This window comes from Gambusia affinis, linkage group LG19, assembly GCF_019740435.1.
Source record: "Gambusia affinis linkage group LG19, SWU_Gaff_1.0, whole genome shotgun sequence".
Classification (NCBI taxonomy): Eukaryota; Metazoa; Chordata; class Actinopteri; order Cyprinodontiformes; family Poeciliidae; genus Gambusia; species Gambusia affinis.
In genome coordinates, this window is record NC_057886.1 from 15,940,862 (window position 1) to 15,964,686 (window position 23,825).

Below are 23,825 nucleotides of genomic sequence, written 5' to 3' on the forward strand. Positions count from 1 at the left end.
AAATCAATAATTTCTTCTTTAATAACTTTAAATAATTCCTTTACAAATACCTGAAGCATTCGGAACTGAAATAGCAAAACAATGGGCTAAAAACAAACAAAGTCAACTGAATAGGCAAAAACCTCCTTATGTTGTCATGTTTGATTGGCCAAAAGCAGTAATGATGACACACATTTCATGTGTTTAAATTATTTTATTCCACCAGTCAGCCCACGCATACACACACACTCTCTCGCACACACTCTCAATCAATTTTAAAATATTTACAAAACAAATTTTCACTTAAAAAACAGTGTATGCCACATGAAGATAAATATATTAATATAGATTCTCCCCCCAAAAAAGTATACAAGTGGTAATTGGCACATCCAGGAGACAGGCTTTATCACCAGCGTTGCATAATGTTTCCTATTTGTAAAACAAACGACTAAACCAGGCACATTCTGCAATACTCTCAGCATTAGACTGCTACAACATTTTTAAAAACAATTCAAACCAGGGATCCAGCCCTTTTAGTCGTACAAGATTTGTTTCTCTATAATGTGATCATCCCAGTCTGAAGATTAGCTACAGTAACTTTATAAAACCAGCATTTAATTCACCTTCAAAATGATCAAAGTAGAGGTAAACTTTAGTGCAATCAGCAAAGGAGGCATGATTATTAAAAAAAAAAAAAACAGGGTGAAAAGAGACAACTGCATTGATATTAATGAGTAAAGTTGACAACTACTCGCTGGACTTCTTAAAAGCAGACATGATTCACACATTTACAAGAAAATAACATAATAAAAACATCTCAACTTGAATCCCTTTGGTTGCAGTTTTTTCAGTACGGTTCTTCGTCTATCCAAGCAGGTTCAGGATGGAAGCGTGTTTATAAAAAACACTCTTCCTACTCAGAAAGTTTTCCAGTTGTCCCAGAGAGTTTGATCATCATTTCTTTGTGGAGTTTTTCTTCTCATCACCAGGAAGGAAGTAGGGGTTCTCGTGCCCTTCAACCAGATATGAGTAACGGGACGTGTTTTTACCTTTGAAGGTCTTCATCTCCTCTGGATTCAGATCATATGATCCTGACTGAAATGTCAGGGGAAGCACAGAGTGTTATTACTTTTAAGCAACAGCAACCTAACATGTTTAGACCCAAACACCCCAAACAAGCCTAACACAAAAACAATTATAACCCTACTTATTTATTGCTATTCATGGAACTAAATAAGCTACAATCGACCTCGAGAACAAAAACAACAAAATAAAAATTTGGGAAAGTTTCCCCATCACCCTGAAATACCATCATGATTATGCATGCATGCTGTCTAAATTATCAGCAGGGGGCATCAAGGGAAGTTGGAATCTAAAAGCAAAGCCAAACCTTACCTTTTTCCATCTTTTCTGCTTCAGCTGTGATCCCTAAAGCAACATACTGTAAGTCAGGCAAAGCAGGGAGCAGGGGTGGGTGCTAATGCTAGGATCACTGTGTTCACATACTGGATGACTAGATTAAACGCACTGCTGTGAATAGGCTTAAAAACATAGTGTGTGTTGCTGTTAATGCTTCACAGTGATAAAAGGCAGGTCAAAAACCTTTAATTGACCTCTGACCTCCATTGATTTTAGACTTTCTGTCTAAAATCAACAAAAAGTTTTATTGTGATAAAATTAAGCAAGTTACTCAGGTGTTTTCAAAGTGCAAATAATCAAGTTAGTGATGATTGAGCAGATGGTCTTATTTAAAAAGCAGGAAGGTATACACCCGAGATGGGATCAACTTACAAAGCCATTGCTCTCTAGCTTTTTGTCCACCAGCGTGTTGGTGCTGCCCCCTTCTGTCATCTCTATGGAACCAGCTGATTCCCAGTGCGTGGTGGCACGCGGGATTGGGGTGATGCCAGCAGGCCATGACTTGTTTAACTCATCAGAGTATGGACTGATGTTGCGGTCAGGCTTGGTCCTTAAGCACCTCTTCCTGATAAACACAGAAAAAGTAGGAAATATGAAATGTATGGCTGGTGCTATTTTTATTCTGTTAATTCAATGTAAGTTCAGATAATGATTCTTTGTTGTGATTCCAAGGAGTCAGACATTCTTTTGATATTTTTAATATTGATATTTTTTAATATTGATATTTCAGTAGATTTTCTGAAGGTCTTTTAAACCTTTTTGTGTGTCTAGCACAAAAAGACAGTTTTCTCCTTTCCTTGCTGGATAAAAATGTTTGCCATTATTTGCGCTGGAGGTGCTCAATAGTGTGCATACAACTATTAAAATGCCTGGTTTTTTATTTGTGAAAAAACAAAATAATAACAAATCATTTTAAAACTTATGCATATACGTGACAGTTATCCTGTTTAATTAATCTCAAAAACAACCAGAAGATGGATACCAGGCTATGTCATGTCTGTTCTTACCAGCAGCAGTAACCCAGCAAAGCCAGAACAAGGATGAGGAGAACTCCTCCTAACACGCAGGAGATGACCACCACTGCAAGCAGGGACGCTGCAAACACAGGTGAAGTCTTTAAATGAACTTTGCACAACAGACTAAAACTTCAGCTTTATACTGAACGAAGCCACTTACAGTCGTTGCAGTTGAAGCCAGCATACCCAAATGGACATCTGAAAGAAAACAGGCCCATTTACAGCAATGCATTCAATAATATGCCCACCAGGGGGCGCTAGTGCTTTAACGTCAATACAAAGCCCTGTGTGAAAAGCGCATACTTACGTCACACACTTATCCCGTACTGCCTGCTGCCCACTTGGACAAGCTGCAAAAAAAAACAAAAACAAAAAAAACCCACAACAAATCAGTTGCACCATGACTACAACTGGACAGCAGAACAAGCTACAGTTTCAGGTTTGCCACACTCGACTGCACTCCGGAGGCAACATAAGGGCTTCTACAAGCAAACACACAACAGTACATTACGTATTTTCTTGGGGGAAAATCTGTTAGCAGAATTCATTTGAATCTTATTCAGTTATAACTTCCCTACAGCTGATCTCATTGGTCACAACCCTGCATGCTCAGAGGCAAAGCGGTGATTCCTCCTCATGTTTCCAGGGTAACATCCCAGTTAAAAAGAAATAGATTAGAGAGATAAATGAAGATTGGGTCAAGGGTCTGCATGGAGAAAAGGCTACAGCTCTTGACCTTGCCTGTGAGTTTTACTCCCTGTTGTTCCTTTCTCTCATTCCCACACAGAAGTAATTTAATGAGGGTAAGAAGGTTTTGTTGTTGTTCTCTAGACTATACATCAGCTAAGAACATTCAACTTTGTCCACTTTTACAATATTTACAGGACATTTTAATAATGCATACAGTATCTGTTAAAATAATCACATTTTGTAGCATTATAGCCACAAACATAAATGTATTTTATTTGGATTTTATGCAGGACATCACAAAGTAGTGCACAATTTAAAGTCAATATTGAGAAAGAACTTGCTAGAGGCTGAAATATAGTCATGGATTGGGGGGAAGGTAAATAAATGGGCACAGGTATAATTGAAATGTTTATTTCTAAGTAAATTAACAGGTTAGAATGACCCAGTCAAAGTCCAGACCCAAACCGAATCTAGAATCTGAGAAACCATCAAATTTGATGTTTGGAGATGCTCTTTATTATATCTATCAGATTGTGTGTTCAGTCTAATCTCATAAAATACATGATAGTTTGTTTCTATAATGTTTGAATATGACACATTAGCTACTAAATGTACCTTTGCAGCTGCTCTTGGAGTAGATCATGGAGATGTAGCCGTCTTTACAGGAGCAAGAAGCTTGGCCGTTTACGTTTGTGCATTTTGTACTAGAGACATCACAAGGTAGCGGCTCCACCTGACACAGATCGGTTCCTGAAACCGAAGAAATACAAAAAAAAAATCATAAGAAAATAATTCAAGTGTTTGACTCAGGAGATGTAAAGCATGGAGCCAGTTCTTGCCTGTGTATGTGGCATTGCTGAGAAGTCCTTGAGGGTTTTTTACAGCCTCTTCAATGATCTGATCAACAGAGGCTTGAGTGGCAGGGCTGTCTTCAAATATATTGTTTACTCTCGCTATAACACTACCAGGTCTGGAGAAATAGGGAAAAACAGTCTTGAGACACTACATGCTACACAAAGTCTTTGTTCAACGGAAAGAAAGAATACTCACTCGAGTTGAACAACCTCTGATCGTCTATATCCAGTCTGATTTTTCAGGACGTCTCTGAGCTACAGCAAAGAAAATACAATTTGATGAGTAAGAATGAAGCATCAGAGCTACTTCACTGCTTTGAGATATCACAACTCACCGCTGCTGAGATTTTTGCTGCTGTCTCTCGAAAGATCCTGGAGGACCTGTCTCTCATTTGATCGTCAAACGTTAATGACTGGAAATGAAGCCTGCCTGGGAAAACTTGTGCTGCCAAAAAAAAGGAGTGTAATCTCTGTCACATTTTAATCTTGTTTATAACTTGTGTAAACATTAAAAGACAAACAGCATTAGTTATAACAGTTATGATTTAGCAATCTCACCAGGAACACAACGTCCATTGAGTAGGTAGTTGCCAGAGAGACACTGGCAAGTGCCGTTGAGGCAGACGCTTTCGACAGGACACGGGACAGAGGGACACACTGAGGAGAGAAATTAGAAAACAGTAGATTTTAAAGGTTTTTGTTTTTATTTTTTTTACTATCAACTCACAAAAAGATAAAACTTATGTCACTGTGGTACCAGTCAGCAATGGGAATATGTCCAGTAGTTGTGTTTAGAAAAGGAATTTTTTTTTTTTTGTTCTGATTTAGATCACTAAATTAATGTTTGATGGAAACTTCATGACCCATGTGTTCCTCAAAGGTTAGAAAAATGTTGGTATTTTTAGCAAATTAAATCATGAAGAAGCTTTTCATCAATTCATAAGATGATAGTTTATGCATTTTGACATGCAATTTGTCTTCAGAAGATGATATTTTAGACTTCCAAGCTTGACAAAGAAATTAAATGGTCTGAAATCCTAAAGAAAAGTTGGAGTTCTGCCAGCAAGCTCTTATACTTTAAGATTAGTATGGTTGCTGTTCATGTAAAACACACTGGAAGTTCCAGGAATGTGAATGCCTGCAACTTTACAGTACATATATTACTGTGAACTTTCCTGTAATGTTTGAATGTGTAAATGGAAAAAAAATGTTTTTTAGTTTGAATTGCTGGTAACAGATATAACCATAACAATTTTCATATACCGCTGGTTTTCAGACATTTGACCAATCCCGTTTAAGTCAGAACTGATTTCAATTCAAGAACAAATACAGCATGTGTTTTATGGTTGGCAGTTAGTTTCATAACTGGCAATCAACTAAATAACTAGTTTATTTAACAAAAAAGCTCAAAAAGCTCTAACCCCAAATATGACTAATGATAGAACTAAGTCTCTTTGCTGGAGCTGGATTTTTGTGCTAAAACTTTGGCATTTCTATGGACAGTCAGACATAAAAGGAAACAGCACAGACCGATTACAGGACTGGGAGTGGTTGGAGCCTCTGAAGGAGGGCTGCTGGTGATTCCCCCTGTTGTCCGAAAGGTGGTAAAAATCTTAGTGGTTCCACTGGTGGAGGTAGGGGTGTTGGTGTTCAGGGTCTCAGTGGTGATGCTGGGTGAATTTGTCGGTAAAGGAGTGGTAGTAGTGGTTTCTCCCATAGTAACACTGGACTCTAAATCAGCAAAAATTAAACCCAGTCAGTCCAACATTTCAACAGGTGGCACAGCTAATAACTACACTGATTGGGTAACCGGTATGAATGATAACAATTTGTAATCAAATCATCAATACTCTCTTGAAGAAATGCCATGAAATGCAGTACAAAATTCTATTGTATTCTAAGAGTAAACATTGCTGTTTATCAAAAGGTTAGTATTACCTGCTGAGGTTGCTGGTGAAGAACTAAGGGTGGTGGCATTGCCAGTTGAGGGAGTGTTGCTACTGCCTGGGAAGTTGCTGGTAGGAGGAGGGGTGCTGGTGGGTGAAGAGTCTGTTATGTTTTTGGTGTCAGTCGAAGTAAAGGGTATGACGGTTGATGCAGGAGTCTCAGAAGTTCCAGCAGAGCTCGCTAGTGTTGTATTAGCTTGCTTTGAGGTAGCTGAGGTCATAGTTGTTGTCATGTTGCTGGAATGTGGGGTGCTGGTGATTAAAGTCGTGGTGTTTCTCATCTCTGTAACTGATGTAGTGGCGGTATGATTGTCTGAGGTATCCATAGTTGGGAAGTGAGTGATAGATGTGATTTGTGGACTTACAGTCGCATTGTTACTTGTAGTGGGTGTGGCATTGTTTGTGACTGTGACAAATGTCCCTGTAGTGTCTCCATTAGTTGTAGTTGGCACATTTTTGGTGGTGTGGTTGTTTGTAGTTGTCATTGCTGTATCATTGTTAAATGGTGTATTTGTCATACTTGCAGTTGTGTGGTGGACAGTTGGTCCAATCGACGCATTTGCAGTCTTGTCAGTGCTTGTCGGTGTAGTTGTAACCATTGTAGTTACAATGTTGTTTGTCACTGTGGTCAGGTCAACTGTAGTTGTGTTGATGCCTGACATTGTAGTTGAAACAGCTGCAGTTGAGTTGCTGTTTGACACTGTAATTTGAACTTGTGTAGTCATGTTGCTGTTTGTCGTTGTAGTCTCAGCTTGTGTAGTGTGTGTAGTCATGTTGTTGCCCATTGCTGTAGTCTCAGCTTGTGCAGTGTGTGTAGACATGTTGTTGCCCATTGCTGTAGTCTGAGCTTGTGTAGTGTGTGTAGACATGTTGTTGCCCATTGCTGTAGTCTGAGCTTGTGCAGTGTGTGTAGTCATGTTGTTGCCCATTGCTGTAGTCTCAGCTTGTGTAGTGAGTGTAGACATGTTGTTGCCCATTGCTGTAGTCTGAGCTATTGTAGTGTGTGTAGTCATGTTGTTGCCCATTGCTGTAGTCTGAGCTTGTGTAGTGTGTGTAGACATGTTGTTGCCCATTGCTGTAGTCTCAGCTTGTGTAGTGCGTGTAGTCATGTTGTTGCCCATTGCTGTAGTCTCAGCTTGTGCAGTGTGTGTAGACATGTTGTTGCCCATTGCTGTAGTCTCAGCTTGTGCAGTGTGTGTAGACATGTTGTTGCCCATTGCTGTAGTCTCAGCTTGTGCAGTGTGCGTAGTCATGTTGTTGCCCATTGCTGTAGTCTCAGCTATTGTAGTGTGTGTAGACATGTTGTTGCCCATTGCTGTAGTCTCAGCTATTGTAGTGTGCGTAGTCATGTTGTTGCCCATTGCTGTAGTCTCAGCTTGTGCAGTGTGTGTAGACATGTTGTTGCCCATTGCTGTAGTCTGAGCTATTGTAGTGTGTGTAGTCATGTTGTTGCCCATTGCTGTAGTCTGAGCTATTGTAGTGTGTGTAGGCATGTTACTGTTTGTTGCTGAAGTTTGAACTTGTATTGATTGTGTAGTTATGTCGTTGCTTGTTGATGTGATCTGGACATCTGTAGTTGTGTTGTTGCCTAACGGGGTGGTCACAGGTTCTGTTGTGCCGTTCCTCGTTGAGCTGTCTGAAGCTCTGGTGGTCATATTATTGGGTGTTGAGGTGGTCAGTGCGCTTTCTGACGTGTTCTGTATGGGTGCCGTCGATGTGCCAGTGGTTGTGATGTAGGGCGGTGGAGATGAAGCACTTCCATTTGTAGTCTCATTAGAAGGTGAACTATTTGTCTCTGCTGTTGTTGGTGGTGTGGTTCCACCAGTGACTGAAGCCGTTGGGGTTTCTGCAAGGTTTCCTGTGGTGATTGTCTCAGGACTGTTCCCTGTGACTGTATCTGTCTGGGTTATCGCCAGAGAAATTGATGAAGTTCCAGTTATTTCTCTTGTGTTGTGTTCAGTAGTTGCATTTCCTACTACTGTGGTAAGGAAATCTGTGGTTATGTTGTGACCATCAGTAGCAGTAGGAGGCTCCGTTGTCATTTGTGCTGCAATTAAAACAGAAGCATTAAAACAGCATTATTATACCTTCTCTGCTCTGGGAACATGAGACACAGTTAGAGAATGACACAAGTTGTCCAAAAAACAAAAATAGTACTAGTAAATAAATAAAAAGAAATGGCTAACATCTACAGATATGAGCTCAACTTTCTTCAGAATACAGTTCTGAACCCTTCTCCGATTAGATCTGCTCTTTCTCTTTGTTTTGCGTTTATGGTGGAACAGAATCAATACCACGGCTGTTTGAGTTGCTCTCCAGCAGCAGGGGGTCTTTCCTAATAGCATTGCTTGCTTATATACTGTCCTCATCTGCATGCTCTGAATAATAGCATTTCAGAAGCCAGCGAGAGGAATAAACAGCCAGGAGGATAAATAAACGGCTTCATTTTCTCCTAGGAAGCGGGAAAAATATCAAGACTAATCCCAAGCTTCATCTAATTATATTAATAGATTCCTAGGATTTGTTTGAGTATCATTTAGTAACTATTATTTATTTATAGATGAAAAACCACACCCAGTGACAGCACATGTATATGGGCATGACACACACCCGCATCAATGGAAATAAATGTAAATGTATTCTGAGAGTTCATTCAACAATCAAGATAAAGGATGAGGAAGTACAAATGGGTGGAAAATTAATTATAAAGAGGTTTATAATGAACATAAAGCAAAAAGAAAAGTATAGTTTGGGGTTGATATCAATCTGAGACTATTTAGGATTAGGGGCTAAATACGTGGGACTAGTCATGGTGGATAACAAGAGATGGAGATTAATGGAAAACCTCTTAGATCAGATCTAGCTGACAATGCTTTGATTAGACCATTGTAGTCTTTCTTAAATTTCCAAGGAACTGTTTAGAATTTCCTAGTGTGCTTTACTGGGAGCAAACTCTAGATTATGCTGACAGGAAGGTTATTTCAGATAACAAATGGCTAAGATAATCACATTTTAGCAATTTTCTAAATTTCTAAATCTTAATTCAAAGTTTTATTCACTATCTGTGACACACTTTTACTACAGTACTTCATTTTAATCCCACATGGTAGGAGGCATAAAATAGATCTCAAAGTGTAAACATTCTCATCAAAATGTCAGGTTTTGTGATTTAAAAAAAAAGCTGAGATCATTCATTTAAAAACTTTATCCACATTTTTAACACATATTCTGCACTATTCAAGTAATAGACAAACAATTCTGTTCAAGAATGAAAATGAAAAAACAACCAGTTCCCTAAGTGTGCACATCCCTGAATCTAATAACATTTTCATTAATTTCAGCATTTAGTCTTTGGGAATTCACACATGCCAGCAATTATAATGAATAGAATTACTCTTAAATAAAACACAGATGTCCTTTGAGGACTAATATTTGCACTTTTATAACCCTTAGCTAAAGCAAAGCTTTGAAGAGAGCTTATGGCAAAGAATATTTCTTGGATACTAGACCTCCTGCACTTTCATAACTTTGACCATTTAAAAACCAAGAAATTACTAATAAATGATAGCCAAAAAAACAAATTTTTCATAAAAATGTTTTAAGTCTGTATCATACTGTAAAGAAAGTTTCCTTTTCGGAACAAATAAGCATATAAAATATGTCTCTGCAAGGTCTACACTGTTGTTAAAATTTGTTCTAAGCTGTCGAGAATTTAAATATAAAATTATGCAAACCAACAGAGCAGATCATAAATAATTCACGTAACCATGGCGGAAAGCTACAGCAAACATCATAAAAAAATAACCCTACAGTCTGTGTATGGAAAGCAAAGGGAAGTGACAGACAAAAGCAGACCAGAGAGATAAGAGTCTATGTGAAATGGTGAACCACAAAAATCAACAATGCAGTTCTCTTCTCACTGTCATTTTCAAATATGCTTCTTTATATCCACAGATAGGAAAATGTCAGCCATTAATCAGGAACTCAGAGTGCAGCATAAACAAGCTTCCACATTAAGATGAAACATACTAACTATGTCAGCAGTGTTTTTCTTGTATTTCCTCAAAGCATGTCAAATAATTTTCCACACCTCATTCTACTAACTAGGAACATCAGTGTTTAAATGTACAGTTAAACCCAAAATTATTCAGAAATCTGAAATATTTAGGTTTAATTTTCATATTTAATTTTTACAACATGTTCATCCATATTTAATGTATAATAAGTAACATTTTGGAGTGATCCAGCTGTTCTCAATACCTAAATCTTAACAAGAATCAATGAAGGGAGTTAATGATTAGAGTGGTGAAAAGGAGGCCTTCCAACCTTATCACCAAAGATAAATAATCAAAATATCAGTGGAAATATACAAAAAGCTGCTCAGCAATTATAAGAAAAGTTTCAATACTGCAATGCCAATAAGTATTTTCCCCTTGATTACTGAGTAAGGCATAAATTACTGTCAATATATCAATCTCTGCAAGGGATGTGAATAATTTGTGATTTAACTGAATGTAGTGATATGAAGTTAAGCTTTTGAAACCTGAAAGATGAAGCCAACGTGATAATGCTGAAACAGCAGCGTAATTAAAAGCACACTCTGCGCTCCATGTCTAACTGTGAGTCCTGGCTTTAAGGATTTAAGCTACAGGCGGATAATCTCTTGCAGACACAAAAGAAATGACTTGCTCAGGCTGGGTGACAAGTGGGTCTAAGGTTGTCCTGCAAATACCCCAGTAAGGAGGACGTGGTTCCTTGGAAAGTCTGGCTTTGCTCTATTTCTATTCACAATGTCTCAAAAACTGTCATTAAAACCAGCCTGTATTCTCCTTTTCTAGGTCTAGCAGAATAAGGAGTGACATAGGAATGTCACGGAGAGGATTTCAGTTTTCTCTCCTTTCAGATTTGTTACGGTAACAGAAATGGAGACACGTTCCAGCTTTGGCTGTGCTGCTCATGTTCCAGCTCTGGACTGCAGGTCAAGGGATTTTTATCCCTGTGGCACAATGGCACTCCTGTGAAGTACCTGCTCATGACCTGACCATCAGATCCAGTTCCTTATACACACACCCTGAACTTCCCATCAGAACTGCCACTCCCATAAAATAAATCCTCATTGGTTTTGATAACAGAAACCATTGTTTTATGATACACAGAAAGAAAAGCCAGGAGACACACTTTCTTGGTGCCACTATCCAATGTTTTCAGGACTTTGTTCAGGAAGGAGGAAAAGTATTGTTCTGAGATAGTTTACCAGCTCATCCAGCTGCACTGCATGAAGGAAGCAACAGATTAAACTCTACACACTGAGCAGGAGATGAAATGACATTTTAGCAACTCAATAATCAGGGGAAATCGGAGCTCCAGAGGCAGTATTCCAATAAAGACCTTTTTGTTTAAGACATAATTCAGACCTTTACAGCTAATTACTGCATATACGTGTCGTCAATTCTTACACACTGACTTATGATCTCCTGGTATTTAAAAGTAGAATCTGCCAAAGGGGTTTCCACATCAAAGAGACTCAGTGGTGACAAGTTCAGCAGGAGGACAGAAAGGGAGCTCTTCTTCTGTCCATCCTGCTGAGTGTCCTGATCAGAGGACAAACAGGATGCCTCATACGAGGAGCTGAAATATAGCCAACATACTTTTCTGGGAGTTCGGGTGTAATATACACATTATTACTGCTGAAAAGCAGAATCTCAAAAACACAAACTCATTTTTCAACTGTCTTTGGATTGTTTAGCACGGAATTTAGAGCGATTTGAAATCAATCAGGAATTTAACCTGAAATTACACTTGTTGTACTTCGGCACAACATAAAATAACCAAATTGATAATCAGATTTATGGACAATTAAGTCATAACTTATTTTGTTTCACTGTGCTTAAAGAAAAACAGTATGGGAAATTAAGAGATCCTTGCTCCATTGGCATGTAGGAAGAAGACCAAAAAACCCTAATCTGATGCACAACTCCATTCAGATGTACATAAACTATAAATTTTGTAGGCACTATTTTTTTATTTTAACTCAAATAGAATACTATCTTAGCCTCTTTCATTTTCATTTCCATTTATACATAAGACTATTATTCCAAAAATGAGATTATTAGAGAATCTGACAGAGTGGATTAAACCACTAATTTTCCAGTTAAGAAATGAGAGCTTAAGAAACTGAGCTAAAGGGTTCTAATGAAGGTCATGTTGTCATTTTTCCTCTTTGCAAAGAAAAACAAAGTAGTTGGGAAGAAACTTAAAATTTCAACGTTGCCTTTTCTGTGTCTGCAAAAGTCTTCAATAGTTTGTTGATCATTTTCTCTGTTTATAGTTTTCTCTTATGTCTTAAAGAGATATGAGACCATTAAACACAAGATGTCTGTCTCTTCTATTGACTGATCACAACTTATAGTTTCTTGATAAACAAAAACATATGTGATTGTTTAAAGTAATAAACCATGAAAGCTGCATTTGACCAGCTAGATGAGCTGCTCATAAGCAACTCTGTGAAAGCAAACAACTAATAATACTTGTCAGTGTCCAGGTTGTTACCATGGAGAAGATCAGACTTTAATTTTCTCAGTATCTCCAAAGGGTTTTAAAATGAACCCTGTGGAGTTTATTTATTTTTACCTTAAACTAAATTTTACTTTTTATTTATCACCAAACTGCACACAGCATTTATTCATATGTATACTGTCAGTGAACAAACAGTGGAGAAAATATTGCAATTAACAATCCTGAAAATATGGACAGTTTTGGGGGTTTATCATTAATTGGACTTTGGGGGTTTATCATTAATTGGACTTATCATAAGAAATATATCACAATACGATAACCCTACTTTATAATTTATTTTCTTCACCAACTTTTTCAGATGGGATGTGACATCACATCTGGGTAGACCATCATAACTTTGCTTTGCTATTATTTACAACAAGTACTAATAGTGGATGAGATAAAATAAAGCAGCTCTTCTCTGCTCATCTGGACTCTGTCATAAACTTCTTCCTGACTTGGACTGCTTCGTTTCCTGCTGCTTAAAAGTCGGCTTGATGCCTGACACAAATATGAAGCTCGGTATGAAGTAGACAGATGTTTAGAGGAGAAGCAATAGCTATAGTATCTAAAGCTGATTATGTAATTCCGCTTTTTTTCCCCCTTGCTAATTGGTCAGTATTTGATTTAAGCAGCTTCCTGAGCTGGAGGTGCTGGACAGCAATGATGTCTGTGCATGTGGGCAAACAGAGCTCTTTTGCTGCAACTCAGAGGTAACAGATGGCTCTCTGGAGCAAGAGGTCGCCTACAGGGCCTCTGCACATATCATATCCAATTAAAGCTCTGCCAGCACATGCTTTCCAATTACAGGACAAGATTTACTGCCCCAAATCAGGCCTAATCCAACAGGATGCTGCAGACACGCAGCGACCGAGGGGAAGAAGCCAGAGCAGAGACGGCAACAAGTGTGTGTGAAAAGTGGGCAGAAAGGCAACATGAGCCAGCAGGTGGGGGTGAAATGAGGAAGATAAACAGATACAGGGAAGCTCAATAGGACAGTGGAATTAATATTGGAAGCACAGAAAAACAAAAAGAAGGAAGTATCCGGCAATTTTCCCATAAATAAACCTGAAAATTACCGAACAAATACCAAAATGTGAGTACCAACCTAAACATGGCCTAGTTTCACAATTAACATTAAATTAAGAGGATAAAATTGACTTTTTGAAATCTTGCAGCTGCATTTTAGCTCCCAGTGCTCTACTGATGAGCCCATGATGAGTGATGGCCCAAATATGACACATGTGGAGTCAGGATGTAGCACATCACTTAAATTGATATAGTATCTATTTAAGTGATAATAAATAGATAGTATCTATCTATTTAGTATCTAAGGTCTCTGCTCCTCTATACGGAATATTTATTGTCAGGGGGCCTCCACAAAGTGTGGTGCCAGACTCAGAAGAGGAGGAGAACCCTCAGGAGGTGCCCTCATCTGGACCTCTTTACTGCTCCTTCTGCCCCCTGCCTCTGCTGTTTAACACTTTATACACGAGCAACCACATGACAGTAAAGGAGACAAAGCCTGAGGACTATCAGCATATGACCAGGTCTGTGAGACACAGAAACAAGCTTCAGAATAAAAGAATATACAACATGAGCAAAAGATTTGGTATCTTAGTCACAGGGTGCACAATGAAGAGGACTTGAAACCTCGCCAAGCAGCTCCGTCAGGCTGTCAAGAGGCAAGGGAGTGAACTCTGAGGTTAGCCGAGCTTCAGGAGAGCTGGCTGTTGTTTGACCGATGCCTCCTCTTTGGCATCTGTCCACCCTTGGAGAGCTTTGAGTCATGCTGGAGGAGCAGTGAGTCAGGTCTGAGACTATTTTAGGAATTACTCCCTAGGACTTTGAATTTGGTACATCAAAAGCAGGCAAAACAATCTGACTTTTTCTTTTTGCTAAAATTAAAATATACATATATTGTTCAGTAGAGTAGAATTTCATGTTCTCCTGAGTTTAATGTAATTTGTATTTGAACATTTTATCAATCAAAGAAAGTTCCTGATTTTAATGAAAATTCCAGTATTTTAATTTAAACTAGTTACAAGAGCATTTAAAATAAACACGTTCACCATTATGATATTTGGCCACCAAAATTTGCAAATGTGAAATCTAAATAATCTTTGCACATGTATTAACTACCTTCGATGCCAGAAAAATATCCATAAATGCTATTTTATTGTGACTTTCATTGTCACACAATAAAAGTCAAGTATTAAGTATTTATTAAACTAAACATTTAATACTCTTTAGTATTAAATGGTAGACAATTTTAATCTAGGTTTCATTTAAATTTCGTTTTAAATCACTCTGCAAGTCTACGTTACTGTAATAGATAACATATGCTAGTAGCTTAGCAAATAGTGACAATAAAATTTGCTTTATGACAGGAGGTTAAAATGTTTCCTTCATTTCAAAATGGATAAGGTTGAATCTATTAGTATTTTGTAGCCTATCTATATGAAAAATAAAGTAACAACTTAGGAAATGTGTTTAGACGTAGCTGAAAACAATTTATAAAAATTCCAGTTTTTATGAATAAACATGACGCACATATTTAAACTATTTCTTCTAACGACTAAAAAGGTTCCAAAATTGAATATTGAGGTGTAATTTGTCGGATTTAATGTTATAACTAATATCTACAACTCTAACTTCATTTGAAACATTAGTCTAATCCTAACACGTATTTTTAAATCCTTGTAAAAACTTTGCTCACCTTTGGAGACAATCCCAAAGAGAAAAACGACGAGCAGGCATCGTGGAGGCATGTTGCAGCTCTGTAGGGGATTGTTTTCGGAGCTGCTTAGTGAGAGGAAGCTGCGGCTTTGAGGCGCTCAGTGCGCCGCTGTGGGGAATATAACGGTGCGGTCCAGGCGGCGTCTCCTCCGGGCTGCTACAGGTGGCTCCTACCGGGAAATTGTCGAAAGCTTCAGCGCGTCCTCTGATTGGCTGACTCTCCTGTCACTCATTATTGCTGCACGGAAGCTGTGAGGCTCAGCCCATAGAAACGAAACAGCCCTGACAACTCGACAAATGAAGACGCTTTTATAATAAACTCTATTTTTAGCTCAGTGTTTACATAAAAAAAAAAACGGGGTGATAACAGGGACTCAGCCCAAGAAGGAATAGGCAGGGTTGTAAACCTGATGCTTTTAAAAGATTTTTTTTTTTCAGTTTTTAGCCACTGGATCTTGTTTTTCTGGAAAATAAGGTGACAAGTTTGAAAAACTGCACATTGTTTCACCATTTTACCCCAGACAGCATACCTCAAATGTCTAAAAATGTTGCTGCTTGGATCACAAACAAAAATGCATCTTTTCTTTTCTAAATCTCTTCATCTTTTCCTCGAGGTGAAGGATCAACCCGATTCATCTGTTTTCATTGTTTTAGGTCACTCCGCAGCTGGTTTCTATTAGTTGACCCAGTACAGCTCCATCGGGAAGTGTAACTGAAGGACAACTTGGCTTTAAAATTAATTTGAGTTCTTGAAATTCAATCATTGAAGGGAATACAATGTAAATATGCTGCTGTCTTTTTGGCCTTATTGTCTAAGAAAGCACAGACCCATTAAGATGTGAAACAAACAAAAACAACCACAGTTACTGTGCACCATTAAATAGATTTAGCCATTCCCATAACTCAGTTCTGTCAGGATATTATAAGAAGAAACCTTGCCCAGCTTTCTGTAATATATATGTTACCATGTTATGTAACCACTAAGAGCAACTAATGAACAGTGTTTCATACTTGCCTGAAATATGCTGAAGTCATTTAAAAGTTTTCTTCCAAACATCACAAACTTTTATCCCCACTTATCTTTTGGAGGTTTTTGAGGGGGATAATACTGTGGATCCTTGTTGCAGATATCTTATTTGTAAAGGAATCATTTTGGATTGGAGACCTCAGTTAGAAATGTGCATCAGTATCTGAGCAATGAGGCAAACAGAAGCTTCTTAAATGACCACAACCCCGACTAAAACTAGATAATAGAGTACAAAGGACTTTGATGGTAGGGTAAAACTAACAGGTGTAAAACTTTCAAAATGTTTACATATGGTGATGGAAAGGTCCAAGATTTAGTGAAAAGGAATCTGTGGGGATCAGGCACAAACAACAAACAAACTCTAATATTTTTTTGTTACTATTAAACCATATAATGCTGAACCAATCTCTGTCAGATAAGGCTAATTGTTTCTAAACAACTTCTGTTTAAGAAACAAAAAGTTACTTTTAAGTTTTGGATTTGTTTCGTCTGTAGAGTATAATTCTCAAAACAACAATGACTCACTTATAAAAACAGTCATTTTCTGTTAGTCAACCTTTAAGTTAGCCTTATTTTGATTAGCCTCACTCCAAAAAAGACGGCCGCAGTATTCAGCAAGGTTAGATTTCACAGTATGAAATGCTGCACCATTGTGTCACCTTTAAGACATTAAAATGAGAAAAATACTTCTTCACAAATGTCAAGTACTTCAAGTATTTCTTGAAATACCTCCAGGCCTGATAAGCCCAACCAGAAAGTTAATAATCACACACGTCCTTGCATCGGTCATTATCAGAACCTCGTCACAAGCACTCAAAAACTGTCAGTTTGGAAAAACAAAACAGTGCATGGTTCAAGTGCAAAATGGTCAATAATTAAAAAGAGAAGTGTTCCAGTGTCTAAAGGCTGGAAAATGTGGTTTGTTTGCAGACTGGGTTAATTGTTTTCTGCTCGTCATGTGTGAGTAAAACCAAGGAAGCGATTAACCTCTGAGGTGTGGCGTTTCCTTGCAGGATCTCTGTTTCATGAAAACTGAGTCAGTTTTTTGGTATTTGTTTGATTGTTGATGACACACTGGCCTCTATCAGGTCAACATGACCATTCAGAATTTATAAGATACGATTTCCTAATCCATCTGGGTTCCCTTTCTAGCTATGTAAGAATGGTGATTCGTGTTACTCACTTTATTAGTTGGAATGAAACCTGATACTTACACACACTTTGAAAAAAAATTAGACACTTAATCTTTTAAGGCTCCTCACTGTCTGACATTAAATCTGAATATTTTATGTTTCAGGTTAGTGAGAATTACCAACTAAATGCTTGGATTTTACGTCAAATTCAAATGTTCACAGAATTTGATTTTAAACAATATGACATGTTTTGGTTCTTCCACAAACTTCGCATAAGATTTACCTGGAATTTAGGCCCATTTTTACAGTTTTCAGTTCTGTTAAAAATTTTTCCATGGAACTGAGAGAAGGTTTGTGTGTTGGCCTCTCCAAAATGTTGACTTTATAAAGCCATTCGCTAAAGAATTTGGTTTTATGCTTAGAGTTATTGTCCACTTGTATGTCAATATTTAATATCTAACTTCCTAGCTGAAGGTTGGAGATGTTACATCAATTTTTCCATGTTCATTCCTCGTGATGCCATTGCGAAGTGCAGCAAAACACCAACACTTAATGATGCTGCTACCTCAGTTCTCCACTGTTAGGGTAAAGATTATGTGGATCAACTTCATCAGATGACAGGAAATGTCTAAAGAAATGAGCATCATTGCTTTGAAGGCATTGGCAAACTGTGATCTAACTTTATGGTTGCTTCTGGAACAATGGCTTCTTCCTTGCTGAGTAACCGTACAGCTCATGTCGGTACAAGACTTCTTTTGCAGGTTTTATTTGTGACCTTTAACCACATGCACAGGTGTGCCTCTAACTCAAATATTGTAAATAAACTTATCTTCTGATAGGCTTGCACTGCTATGACATCATCATCTGAGCTAAAAGGACAATCCTTTGCTTACTAATGATAGTGTATGTAAATATCTGACTTTTTATTTATTTTATTTTTTTGTTCTGGTAGATGAAAAAAAAATAATTATATTAACTGACCTGAAATCTTTATTCTGATTTAATAACAAATGGAGAAAAGAAAAAAAAGGTCATGAGATATTTTTATAGAGTAGGAAAATATTTGATCTCGACTCTATGTTTACTTTTTAAGTGCTGTACTCTACTCAAGCAAATATTGCTTGGAATGTAGCTATAACATTTCTATAAAAATTTCTGGGTGATGTATGAAATACTTTGTAATTGTTTAACCAAGTCCACAGTGTCATGGCCTCCAACATGACACACTATTTCATTTATTCCTTTGATGTATTTTACAGGCAAATTTTCCATCCCACGTCTCTATCTTTAAAGACATAACAAATACCCAGCAGGACGCAAACACTTTGCTAACCCTCACTCATATCTCATGCAAATAGTTGCACACATATTTCAATAACTTCTGCTGCTTTTTGTCCTGCCAAACACCAAGACTTTTCTCCACAGATACAATTGTGTTGCATTACATGCCAGGAATCTGGGACAGAGTTTGTCTTCCTTGGAAAAAAAACAGTCCAATGATGTTTCCCAATAAACCTTTGTTTTTCCATAAATGAAGGTTTTCCCAACTCTTGCTAGGATCTAAAAAATTTTAAAAAAGCAATAATATAATAGAAACATGAATGAGATGATCAATATTCAGTTTCTCTGCGTGCATTAAGTTTTTTGGCTGATATTTTATGTCCGGCTAAAATAATTTATTTATAGTTTATGCAGGTTAAAGCCTTTTGAAGCTCAAAAGAAAAAGTATTGGGTCAGACATAATTTGAATCTGTCCTTTTGTATGTTGCAAATTGATGGGTTCCCTCATTATAAGTGTTTGTTGATCTTAAAACTGTCAACTTTAGAGACAAATATGTCTAAAGGACAATCCTTTGCCTCACAGGTATAGTTCTCTGTTTGGCACAATAGTAGGAACTTATTGTGATTCAAGCGGAAACATAGATGATGGTCAGGATTAGAGTAAAACTGTTGTTGTTATTCTTCTAAACCAGGTAAGTCAGAGGGAAGGAAGAACAGTGGAGCTATAAAGCAAACAGGGCATCAAAAATTATTTAATACCTCTGAAACTATCACATTTTCTTGTTTTACAGCCAAAACTTTAAAAAAATTTCATCAGGATTTTTTACGACAAACCAACCCAAAGATGAACATCTTGTGCCAAATTATTGGGAAGTGGAAATAAATTATTTATTTTACAAATAAAATTTGAAAAGTCACCCTGACACACTGTTTTCTAGAACCACTGCTGATATTTAAAGTCCTCTGTGATATCACTTTACCCAATTTGTGCATCTAAAACATTTTTTGCCGATTCTCTGCAAAAATATCTGTCACATTAAATGGATAGCTTCTCCTTGATTAAGTTCTGGACTTTGACTAGGCCACTGTAATGCATGGATATGCTTTGATTCCAGAAGGTTCAGTTTTGATGTCATCTGAAATAAACATCTTTCACATTTTTGTTTAAACAAGTTTATCTCCTCTGACTTTCTTCATATCGGTCTATCACATAAAATCTCTAAAACAGAAGATTTTAGAGATATTCTGTTTTAGATCTCTAAAACAGATCTCTCTAAAGATCATTTTTGCAGTTACTAAACTAAAGTTACTAAACTTTAGATTAGTAACTGCAAACTAAAGTTAGTAACTGCAAAGGAAGTTTGTAACGCTGTAACTGCAAACCTTAGTTTGCAGTTACAGCGTTACAAACTTCCTTTGCAAAGCTGGTGTAATGGAACAAAAAATGATAAATATGACCTGCCACAGACAGGGAGAAGAGGAAGAGGAACACGGATGGATGGAGAGTTCAGAGTGCTGAAAGGGACCGATGAAACAATCTTCTGCTCAATTTAAATGTTCACATTCTCTAAGATTAAAAATTAAGGTAAAAAACAAAGATTGAATTTCTTGTAATTTAAAAGAGAAACTTTCCCTTCATTGCTTTTAGGGATAGACGGTGTATTTTGTTTGTTCATTGCAGTTGGTAATAACAGTTGCCTGTAGCAAGTGCCTGTTGTCCTGCATGTTTGAAATGTGTTCCTATGAAAGTTCACGATTCTAATGAGAATGTCACCGTGTCATAATGCTGTCAAGTTCTACAGAAACTTTTTAATAACCTTTTTAATTAAATAAGGTGTGAAGCAACAGGGAAATATCTAAGGTCATGTTTAAACGAGGTGTTTAAACATGACCTTATAATTTTTTGTTAAATGATCCGCACCTGCAGAGTGAGTTCAGCAAATGATTTTCCATGCTTAACTTTTAAAGAAGACGATTCAAATTCAAATTTTATGATAATTCAAATAATAAATGATGTGTCTGATAACACTATTGAAGACTGAAGTCCAGTAATCACTTCTCTTCTTTAACTTGGTCACAAGAAAATGATTTTCTCTTTTTGTAACAGTTTCATATTTTTCTTTGTAACCAGGAAAGGAAAAAATGATATGAAAATTTTTGCAAACACTGACTGATAATTATAGAGCCTTCTTCCCACAGCATCATCATCATCACCATCATCCATTACTCTTTGAAGATACTTGGGTCATAAGAGTTACAGCACCATTTAGCTTAGCTTTGGGATAAATTAAGTATTTCTGAATTGAATTTGAACTGCACTTTATTTTTCAAATTGATCTGAGTGATTGTGTTTCTCTGGGCCATAGATATGAAATGATACATATGTTCCTAATTAATTTAGGAAAGACAAAAATGCGTGCCTTTCAAATAAACAGAGGTGTCTTCATCTTCTGAAGTTAGAAAGTGGATCCAAGAAAATAGCTACAAGTCTAGAATAAAGTACCTATGCTTGAAGAAAACTCAAAATCAATAAATACTTTTGAGCAGTCTTACTCTGATATCAAAAGAAGGATGAGTATCTATAAAAAAGAGCCTCTTACCCACTATGAAGTACAGTAAAGGATATGTGATGCTGCGGGCCTGTTTCCATTTCAAAGACTTGTGGACCTGTGACAGACTGGACAAGATGCAAGGATTTCTTACAATTATGTGCCATGAAAAGGTAAATGGTCTTCTTATCTCAGTTTATCAACTCCAAGTCTTTCTACTACAATCAGTCGTCAGCTACAAAGTAGCCACAGCTGCCCTTCCTTCACTGACAGAAACGAGGTTTCCATTCGATTGGCGTCAGGGGGCCGTCTGACAGAATGGGGAATTGAACTGGCAACCCAGTGGTTACAGGACGAAGCCTCACCTCCTGAGTCACTGCTGTGGAAACTCCAAAACTCATTTCTGTGAAACGGCAGCATTTTTTCACAACTGCAATAAAGGATAACTTTATTGTTTTGCTTTATGCACATATTAACTAATGATGTCAACAATTTGGCAGGGTGTAACCTGACTCTCAAGGTGGTTGGAACATTTAAGTTGTTTAAAAGTGTAGTCAAAGTTACTGCCTTACTGCAGGATAAAAACACCAATTTGCATTTTTTATGGAATTATTCTTCAGCCACGGCTCATATTTCAACATCATCAAAGCTCACTCCTTCCCTTTATAGCTGTTTTTCCCTGTTTGCTATCTCTCTGTGCACACAGCCCAATATGTGGCCATTTACCAGCCCTGAAGATAAGAACATCATTCACGTCACTCTGAGAGCGGCGAGAGCAAACAAAAGCGCAGACGCCGAGGACACAAAGCTCACACACTGGGTTAAACTGGGCATCTGCTGTGGTGGGCAGGAGCAGCTCTTTCACACCGTTTTAACTGCCTCGTCACCCAAATAAACAACCTCACATTCCTCAGGGTCGCACCTTTCAATTTTTTTATGGCACATTTCCTATATTTTTTCCAAAATAAAGAGAATTTCTCGCTCATCGACGCTGACGCATAATGATTCTCAGAAGGTTTCGGTCAAATCAATAGAACACGACCGTTCGTTACAATATGCTCACATTTAAAGTAGAGAATATGTGGTAATTTATTAACAGGACAGGGTAGTGTACTTTCCTTCTAGGTGTGGAGGAAAGTATACAAAGAGCCTAAGACTCCCTGTTTTGATGCAACGCTCTTGTCAAACACATTCTGCGTTTTTTCATAAAGCAGCATACTTCTCTCTTTTTATAACAAGGAAGTGGCTTAATTCCTCAAACCGAAGATGGAAATACAAATTATACATCAAATACCTGTGTGACAGGTAATGATGTGTGACAGAGTTTATGGTTAAACAAGAAGTAAATATGCGAGGGTTCATGGCTGCAATATACAGTGATGACTACAAAAAGTACGCAATTTTAACAAAACGTCTCCCATGACAAAAGTCAGTTTTTGTTCCATTAAAGAGATGCTGGAAAAAAAATAGATTGCAATTCAGAAAACATAAGCTCTATATTGTATCTAAAGCTCAGGCAACATTAAAGAAAATGCATTTGCAACACAAATGAACCAGTCTACTTGCAGGCAGGATGCCTTCACTGTTCAAACAACTTTATCCACTGAAGTAAACTGAAGGAAAATTGGGTTTTTAAACTGTGGATTTTGAAAACTTTGTTTGTTTTAGCTAACCTGCCGTCAAATAAATAACTCATTCAAGGTTAGAGACGGAAAAAACCATTTGAAGATAAGCTTCTTGTCAGTGTTTGCACTGCATCCTGAAAGGTTGGCTCTTGGGTCACTTTTATGAAGGTGTGATGTGATTTTAAAATACAGGCTGAACTCTGGAGTTCGTCAAGTTCCCCTTTAAAGACCATATCGACTCTCAAATTCATGGCACTGCATACAATAATACTGAATAAAAGTAAAATATTGTAAGTTAATACTTTTTTAGACACCTTCATTGCCATTTATGGTTGTTCTCCAGACATTTGAAGCTTTCACATATGTTTTCAATTAAGTTTCCTGCGGATTTTTAAAAAATCTTTTAAGAAACATTCAGCATTCAGGCATGAGAAGGACCCGGCACTCAAAAGATTAATTCAATATTGTGTCTGAAAATAAAACATACTTAGTTAAAATATAGTTTTTAACTTACTCTTTAATAATGCTACAGCTGCCACAGCATTGGCCCAATTTCTTCCCATGTTAAGGCCACATAAAATATTGATTTATTACCTGCAAACATTAGAAAATCAGGAAAAGTTTTAAATATTTTTTCAATCCACTATCTGAAAGAATAATAGTGCGTCATAACCGCAAACAAAACAAATACTAATAAAGACTGTATTTGTTTTTTTGGTATTTTTTCCATGACTGTTTGCTGTTATTGTCACATACAACTAGAAGTACAGAAAAGAGGTAATAAAATCAGGCAAAGTCCGAAATATAACTTGCAATAATTATAGAGAACTACTTTAGAATTTTGGGTTGTAAGAAGCAACTAGAAAATTCCTGAAGAAATTTAACTGGGGCCTGCCAAAGTGTGCCCGTCGTTTTGGACCCAGCGTTCTGATGCTAAAAATTTGCATCAATGCTAAAGAAAGCTCCAATGTAATCAATAGCATGTGGAGAATCACAAGAATGTTAAGTAAGC

At 37.3% G+C, this 23,825-nt stretch overlaps 1 protein-coding gene across 3 annotated transcripts; it reads right to left on the minus strand.

Annotated features, from left to right (window-relative positions):
- Window positions 1-219: 219 nt before the first annotated feature.
- On the minus strand, window positions 220-15,324 carry si:ch211-198m17.1 (mucin-5AC). Of its 3 annotated transcripts, XM_044099885.1 has the most exons (15): window positions 15,179-15,324; window positions 7,398-7,951; window positions 5,897-7,349; window positions 5,489-5,689; window positions 4,517-4,615; window positions 4,294-4,403; window positions 4,155-4,213; window positions 3,944-4,074; window positions 3,720-3,854; window positions 2,722-2,764; window positions 2,575-2,612; window positions 2,406-2,493; window positions 1,771-1,963; window positions 1,375-1,407; window positions 220-1,074 (listed from the first exon to the last, which is right to left on the minus strand). In XM_044099885.1, exons 1-15 carry the CDS (start codon window positions 15,228-15,230, stop codon window positions 934-936), a joined length of 3,330 nt encoding a protein of 1,109 aa, XP_043955820.1. In that variant the 5' UTR covers window positions 15,231-15,324; the 3' UTR covers window positions 220-933. The 3 variants fall into 3 exon arrangements, with proteins under 3 accessions (XP_043955820.1, XP_043955818.1, XP_043955819.1); XM_044099883.1 differs by having other exon boundaries at window positions 5,897-7,951; window positions 15,179-15,323; XM_044099884.1 differs by lacking the exon at window positions 1,375-1,407 and having other exon boundaries at window positions 5,897-7,951; window positions 15,179-15,323.
- Between the last annotated feature and the right edge of the window lie 8,501 nt (window positions 15,325-23,825).